The following is a 7,753-nucleotide window of genomic DNA, read 5'->3' as shown; positions in this document are numbered from 1 at the left end:
GAAAAACTAATTTAAAATATATTAAAAATATGATGTATCGTGTATAGGGAGAACCTCTATAGGAGGTGTAATTTAGAAGGATGGAATGATTTAGAGGATGGTAAAAAAATTAGAATTTAAGGGATGATATAAAGAAAACGCGTGTACCCCCTCCCCTGTGCTTGTCTGCTGTAGAACAAGGAACGTAAATTAGAAGAAACGTAAGATGATGATGTATTGATGTTAAGTGAAAAGTGAAAACCATAGAGAGATAACAGTTAAGGATGACGCAATTTTTCGTGTTACAGTTACATATTCCTTGTGAACCCTAAATTTATTCTATTAAGCTAAACATGATGGGAACAAGGAATAAACTTTAGGAATGAAACGAGATAGGGAAAAAAAAATTCTATGCATCCGGGTTGCAAAGCCCAACCCCTCATATTCATCATCTGTAGACCTATACCAACAGAAATTGAAGACTAACACTTAAATGCTTGGTCATTTTTTTTCTCTGTTGGCGTGTGCCTGCAGGTGATGGATGTAACTTGTAAGGAGCTACAAAAGACCACTTTTGCTCTAAGATGTATAGAAATGCTTTTCAGGAATAGGAGGTTGGTCCCTGGTCCGGCCCTGTCACATTGCCATCCCTAATAATAGTACTACATTGTACGTTTAACTGTTATGTTTAACTGTTATGTAGTTTGTGAAAAGCTCAGGTATCCGCCTATTTGGACGGTTGTGCGCGGGCACGTAGGCTTGGGCGAGCTCGACCAACTTGGTACGATCATTTTAGGGTATGTTTGGTTTTAGGGACTAATTTTTATCCCTACATTTTATTCTATTTTAGTTACAAAATTATCAAATGTAGAAACTAAAAACTCTATTTTAGTTTCTATATTTGTCAATTTATATACTAAAATGGAACAAAATAAAGTGACTAAACATTAGTCCCTAGAAACCAAACACCCCCTTAGATGTATCTGAGGATTGAGGGTGCAGATAAATGGTCTCAATTTTTTTTGTTTGGCATCCACATATGGGAGCCAGTGACTTCCGCGTACGTACAACCAATCAGACCGTATAAAAAAACAATGTGACGTGCCTTCTATCAAACTACGTTGAGCCACGGGCCAGGCCAAAACCATGTACAGGCCGCTCTAGTGCTGGGCCATGTTCTCGCTAATGGGACAGATTGAGCCCATGTGAGCCTTTTTCTTTTTGTTGGCTTTTATCTTTTTCTCTTAAAGTCCGAGATCTTCTAAAATCTATGACAAAAACGTAAAATGAATCATATAATTAGCTTAGAAAAATATATTATAATTTTAAAAATTATTTTAATAGGTTAGGAATCAGATAATATAATAATTTAATGGTACAAAACTAAATATGGAATTTCAATAAAAAAATCTTAACATATTTTATAACATAAATTATGATGTTTTCAATCACCTCATAAAATATGAACTTAAAATTCAACTTGTACATAGAGAAAAAAATACAAAGCCTTCTAATAATATTTGTCTTATTTGTTTCTTCATGTAGAAGTTGGATTTTGAGTTTACATTTTCTGAGGTAGTTGAGGAGATCGTATTTTATGTTAGAAAAATATGTTCAATTTTTTCATCATCTATTTATTTTTAGTTACGTACCAGTAAAGTTATTATATTATCCAATCACTAACCTATCAAAATAATTATAAAAAATCATAGTATATTTTATAGGCTAAATTATACTTTTATGAAATATATGAAATGAATGATTTTGGCGACAATATATGAAATGAATGATTTTTATGAACGAAGAAAAATAGAATTTTCTATTTGTTGATCTAACTAAAAAGACATGTCCGATTTGGAAATATTTTTTGAATAAAAGGGAATTAGCAGCCTATTTTAGAAAAGCGCACAACCATGGCGAACCTTCTACAGGACATTTTTAGAATAAAAAAATAGAAAACAAAAAAATGAGAACTAAAACTTTATCAATTCTAAGACAAAAATAAGTATTTTATGATATAAAAAATAAGTATTATTGAATTAGTCACGGAGTAGACTCATACCATGTACATTATCATAATTACTAATGATATTTATATAAACTTAATTATACTGAATTCATGCCTGGTGAAAGATTGGATATCCAGTCATTAGTAGGCTAGTAGCAAGGTCCGTTGACGCCACTCATCTGTCTTTCCCGGCTGCCGGCTCCCGGAGTCCCGCTGGACAACGTCAACGTCAACGTGCGGGTGCGGGTGTGCGGGTGCCGCCGGCCCGGGGTGGTGGCGACTGGAGAGAGACGGTGGGAGGGGACCAAATCCATAACCCGCCCACGGTATTGGCTCCCGCCCACAGAAGCAGCGGAAACAGGGGCCGTCGCTTCGCTGTACGATTTCCACAAAACCGGGAGCCCTCCAGTCCAACTCCAACCTGGTTTCCTTTCGCCTTTCCGCTCCGCTCGGCTCGGCCCCACGTTTGTTCCAAACTCTTCCAACGCGACGGAATGCAGATATAGGGTCTGTTTGGTTGTGCTGTGGTGAAAAAAAGTTGCTGTGGGCTGTGAGCTGTGAGAAAAGCTGCTGTAGGCTGTGAGCCGTTAAAAAGCTAAAAACCGTTTGGTGCAAACCACTAAAAGTCGTTAAAAGTTCTTCGATATATGTTTTCACAGTTCCATCTGAAAAGCCACTAAAAGCAGGTTCAAGGGTGCTTTCAGATTTGCACTGTGAGAAAGTCAGCTTTTAGAAAAAGCTGCTTCCTGGATCCAGCCTTTTGGTTGGCTTTTGGCTTTTAGGGGGCAAAAGCCAAAGCCAAAAGTCAAACCAAACACACCCATAGATGGCCAGTAGTGCCGCCTTAACCGGGCCGGCACGAGGCACGGCACGGCCCACCGTGCCCAAGCACGGCACGGCACGGCACGACTGGAGGCGGGCCCGTGCCGGCACGACCCGACCTCTAGTGCCGTGCTTGGGCCGAGTGTGGGGCACGGTGGGCCGGCACGGGCACGGTACGATTAGGGTTTAGGCACGGTTAGGCACGAGAGAAATAACACATACCCCCCTCCCCCCGTCCCCCGCGTCACTCTCTCACTCTCACAGCTCACTCACTCTCTCTCTCGAACGCTCCGCGACTCCTCGGCTCCTCCGCTCCTGGCGACTCACCGGCGATTTGGAAAGCGACGCCTCCATCCTCTCCCTCACCGCCTCTCCGCCGCCTCATCTGGTCCTCTCCCTCTCCGGCGCCTCTGCTGGTAACACTATCCTCTTGGCCGGTTGTGCTCTCTTGCTCGTGTCGCCTCTGGATCTAGTTGGAAACCCTAAGTTTGGTGCTCTGATCTTGAACTTCTGTTCTTCTTCTGGTCTCTCTTCCGGTCTCCCCTCTACGGCTCCCTCTCCCTGTAACGCTGCGTCGGTGCGTAACCCTAACCGTGCTTTAACCCTAATCATCGTGCCGTCGGGGTTGGATCTGGTGCTCCGGCTTTGGTAAGTTGCTAATCACGTGCTTGTTCTTCTGATTTGTGTTTTTCGCGTCTAGATCTGAGGCTGTTCTGTGATTGTTCTGTGACGAACCCTAACCGTGCTTTAACCCTACCCGAATTGAAGGTTGGAGCCGTGAGGTATCGATCTGGTGCTCCGGTCCGGCTTTGGTAAGTTGCTAATCATTTGCGGTTTGCTTGTGCTTCTACTTTGTGTTTGTCGCCTCTGGATCTTGTTCAAACCGACGAACCCTAATCTATTATACCGCCTTGCGCCTTGTTCTGTGTTTGGAGGTTGGATCCGTGAGGGACCGATCTGGTGCTCCGGCTTTGGACCTTTGGTAAGTTATTAATCTGATGCTTGTTTGTGTGATCTGTTCTTTGTTCTGTGATTGTAGCCGTGAGGGGCCGATCTGGTGCTCCAGCTTTGTGCCTCTGTGATTGTGATCTGGTGTTCTATGCCTCTGTGCTTGTGATCTGTGCTTGATGGCCGACGACGACACCGTGCCTGTGCCTGCACAAACTGGCGGTAGTGAGGCTGCAGTTCCTTCAACGGAGCCCATCAATATAGATCCTGACTCTACTGTGGAACAGGCTGGGGGGACAGACACACCTACAAGTTCTCGGGTAAGAAATAGAGCTTCCACATCTGATGTTTGGAATGATTTTGACAAGATATATAAGGTTGTTGATGGTGGCAGGATTATCGAGGAGCGTCGACTGACCTCGGAGATGGTCGAGATGCTGACCTGCATCAAGGACTGGGAGGAAGGGAATGCAAGGACCCAACATACTGTTGAGAACAAAGAACTTGAAGACTCATTCTCTGATCTATATCTTGATGATGAACAAGTTCCAGTTGACACTCCAGGGTCCTCTCAATCTCAATCTCAGACACCTACTGATCCACAACCACATGTCCAAGAGTGATCTTATTTAGCTAGTTTGCATACTTCAGCTTGTGCCTGTAAGGCTGTAACTAAACTGTACACTGTAACTCTGTGATATGTAAGAAAACTAAAAGAGCTGTGGGCTGTACTCTTTTTTCCTATCTAGGGTTTTCTCACAAGGGTGGGTTTTTAACTAGATAGGTTTTTAATGAGACAGCCATTGCACTAAACAGCTCAGTATTAGGTATTTTAGTATGTTTAACTGTGTGTTAATTTGTGAATCAGTGAATGGATGTGTTTCTGTGATTTTCCGTGGTTTGTGTGTTTTCTGTTGTAGTGCCCGAGCCGGCCCTGGCACTATGGGCTGGTCGTGCCTGCCGTGCCGGCACGGCACGGCTAAGGATCCTTAGTGCCGTGTCTGAGCCTGGGTTCAGGCACTAGTGCCGGGCCAGCACGACAAGGTTACTAATCGTGCTAAACGGGTCGTGCCCTAACCGTGCCATACCTGGTCGTGCCAGTGCCGGGCCGCCCATTTGGCCATCTATAAATCTATAAATGTAGAGGCCGCGCGCGGCGGCGCCTTGCACTTTTGGATTCTTCTGCCGCCTCCAGTTTCTTCGCGGACGCGGCTTCTTGCAAAGGGTGGGCACTGGGCAGCAAGCAGAAGCACCGACCCCGCGACGGGCGCCACACAAGCTCAGGCTCGCACTCGGCCAGTCGCAGTCCATCCATTCCCCCGCGGCGCCGAATCCGCCTTCCCCCACCTCTCCAAAACCACTGGCGCCCAACCCAGGCAGGAGCAGCCCACTGCTCTCTCCGTCCAGTCTCCGCTTATAAAAAAACGCCCACCCCCACCCCCTCCCTCTCCAACAACTTGGGCGCGCGCGCGGCCGGGTAGCAAAAGCTCGCGATCTGTGCGCCCACCACCGGGAGGAGCGAAGATGCGGATGAGCTGCAATGGCTGCCGCGTCCTGCGCAAGGGCTGCGGCGACGCCTGCACCATCCGCCCCTGCCTGCAGTGGATCGAGGCCCCCGAGGCGCAGGCCAACGCCACCGTCTTCCTCGCAAAGTTCTACGGCCGGGCGGGCCTGCTCAACCTGCTCGCCGCCGCGCCCGACGACGGCGTCCGCCCCGCGGTCTTCCGCTCCCTGCTCTACGAGGCGTGCGGCCGCATCGTCAACCCGGTCTACGGCTCCGTCGGCCTGCTCTGGTCGCGCCAGTGGCACAGGTGCGCCGACGCCGTCGAGGCCGTGCTCAGGGGGGACCCCGTCGTGCAGGTCGACGCCGGGTCCGACGCCGCCGCTGCCCCGCCGCTGCTCGCCGGCGCCAGGCCGCCGCCGCCGGCCGCCTTCGACATCCGCCACGTCCCCAGGGATCCCGACGCCACCGCCGCCGACCTCCTCCGCGCCGGCCGCAAGAGGTTCAAGCGCGCGGGTTCGTCTTCCAACGCCTCCAAGGCGAAGCCCCTGCCCCTCGAGCTCGAGGGCAAGGCCGGCAACAACGAACGCGCGTCGCCCAGCCCTCCCCCGACGCAACAACGAGAGGCGGAGGAGCTGCAGCCGGTGCCGATGGTCGTCGAGCCAGAACACGGCGAGGAGTCCGCCGGCAGCCACGACCACCACCTGCAGCTGCAGGGGTGGTCGGAGGAGGACACCGACGTGGAGGCGGCCTCACACGTGAGCCAAGCCGAGGCTGAGCCGCCAGCCAGCAGCCAGAGCCAGGTGCTGGTAGCGGATCAGGAGGAAGAGGAGGTTGGGCTCGAGCTCACGCTTGGGTTCGAGCCTGTCGTCAGGCAGCAGCCGAGGTCGTCGCGCTGCGACAAGAGCGGCTTGAGCGCGGCATCGAGCCTCATCGGCCTGCGGCTGCAGCTGCCGGCCGCCTAAGCACAGGCACAGCTCGCACCTAAACGAATAGAGCAGTTTTGCGACCCTGCGCCTGCGGTGTTTGCTTAAAAATAAGCTTTTGGACCCCCGGGTGCCAGGAGACACACAGTAGCCAACTTCAAATTTTCTAGGTTTTGTTTATCTTTTTCAATTTTTCTTCTTGTCTTTAACTGTAAAAGTTGATGGACTGCACAATTACTCAGGTAGAGGGGGTTTGGTTCCCCGATCAAAGAGGGCGTTTGGTTACTCGGTTTAGTTCTTATATCGAATGTTTAAATGCCAGTTATAAGTATTATATGTAGTATATTTAAAAATTAATTATATAAATGAAGACTAAACATTAGTAGACAAATTAATGTTGGTTGTAGCATCACATAGACATACATCATGGACTAATTAGGACTTAGTAGGTTCATTTTGTCATTTAGTATTTATCTGTGCAATTAATTTTGAAATTAAATTATATTTAATATTTCTAACTATCATCTAAATCAGTTTGGACCCTTGCCTGGGCAGGGAACATACTTGGCGACCTGGCATCCCAAGACCCATCTTGGCTAGGGGTGCGACCTGGCATCCCAAGACCCATCTTGGCTAGGGGTCCGGGACATGCCCGAGAGTGTTCGAGCCCCAGCCGTGATGACTTAGGGTGTGTTTGGTTTGACTTTTGGCCTAAAAGCCAAAAATCAAACTAAAGGGCTGGATCCAGAATGTAGCTTTTTCTAAAAGCTGACTTTCTCGCAGTGTAAAACTGAAAGCACCTCTGGACCTGTTTTTAGTAGCTTTCGGATGAAACTGTGAAAACATATATCGAAAAACTTTTAACGGCTTTTAATGGTTTCCACCAAACGGTTTTTAGCTTTTTAACAGCTCACAACCCACAACAGCTTTTTAACAGCTCACAGCCCACAACAGCTTTTTTCACAGCCACAGCCCAACCAAACAGACCCTTAGACATGTGGTGGCAACAGACCTGTCACACCCGGGTTTCGGGGCACCAAGACCCGGGCGCGAACATAATCACCAGGTGTGATGGGACCAAGTCTCACACATATGATGATTCATGACACATGATCGAATGTCACATCTTTACTACATAACAGGAGTTCTATACAAAATAAATAAATAATTACATTATAAGGAGACAACGGTCCAGCAACCCAAAGTTGTTTGGGAGACGACGACCTAGATCTCTCACGAACTCATCGCAGCATCCTCCATGCGCCTCATCCTGCGGTACCTGTTCTTGACCTGTGGGGGGTGTGAGACAGCAAGAGTGAGCTCACATACGTTCATCGCTCAACAAGTTGTGAGAAATAATGTGCATGAACTCGCCAAAGGTGGGAGCTCACGTGAAGTGTAAGGCTTACCAAAGAGGATGGTTAGAGCTGAGCATTGCTTTTAAAGTTGATCAAAATTTTATTAGCAATTACTAAGTATAAGTAAATACCAACCCAATTAAGTAGTAGAACAAAAGTAACAACATCACCTGCGATGCAATGCATATGACAAATTGAATTTAGTTCCATA

At 47.8% G+C, this 7,753-nt stretch overlaps 1 protein-coding gene across 1 annotated transcript; it reads left to right on the top strand.

Moving 5' to 3' along the window:
- Window positions 1-5,208: 5,208 nt before the first annotated feature.
- Window positions 5,209-6,572, top strand: LOC100282086 (seed specific protein Bn15D17A). The gene has a single exon (NM_001154999.2). The coding sequence runs from the start codon at window positions 5,282-5,284 to the stop codon at window positions 6,221-6,223; it is 942 nt and encodes a 313-aa protein (NP_001148471.2). The 5' UTR covers window positions 5,209-5,281; the 3' UTR covers window positions 6,224-6,572.
- The last annotated feature ends 1,181 nt before the right edge of the window (window positions 6,573-7,753 follow it).

This window comes from Zea mays, chromosome 8 (genome assembly GCF_902167145.1).
Source record: "Zea mays cultivar B73 chromosome 8, Zm-B73-REFERENCE-NAM-5.0, whole genome shotgun sequence".
Classification (NCBI taxonomy): domain Eukaryota; kingdom Viridiplantae; phylum Streptophyta; class Magnoliopsida; order Poales; family Poaceae; genus Zea; species Zea mays.
The sequence above is the reverse complement of the archived record's forward strand: the minus strand, read 5'-3'. Positions and strand labels throughout refer to the sequence as shown.

What these genes read in the sequence shown, in the direction of transcription:
- LOC100282086 (NM_001154999.2), top strand. Translation starts at nt 5,282, where the DNA reads ATGCGGATGAGCTGCAATGGCTGCCGCGTCCTGCGCAAGGGCTGCGGC.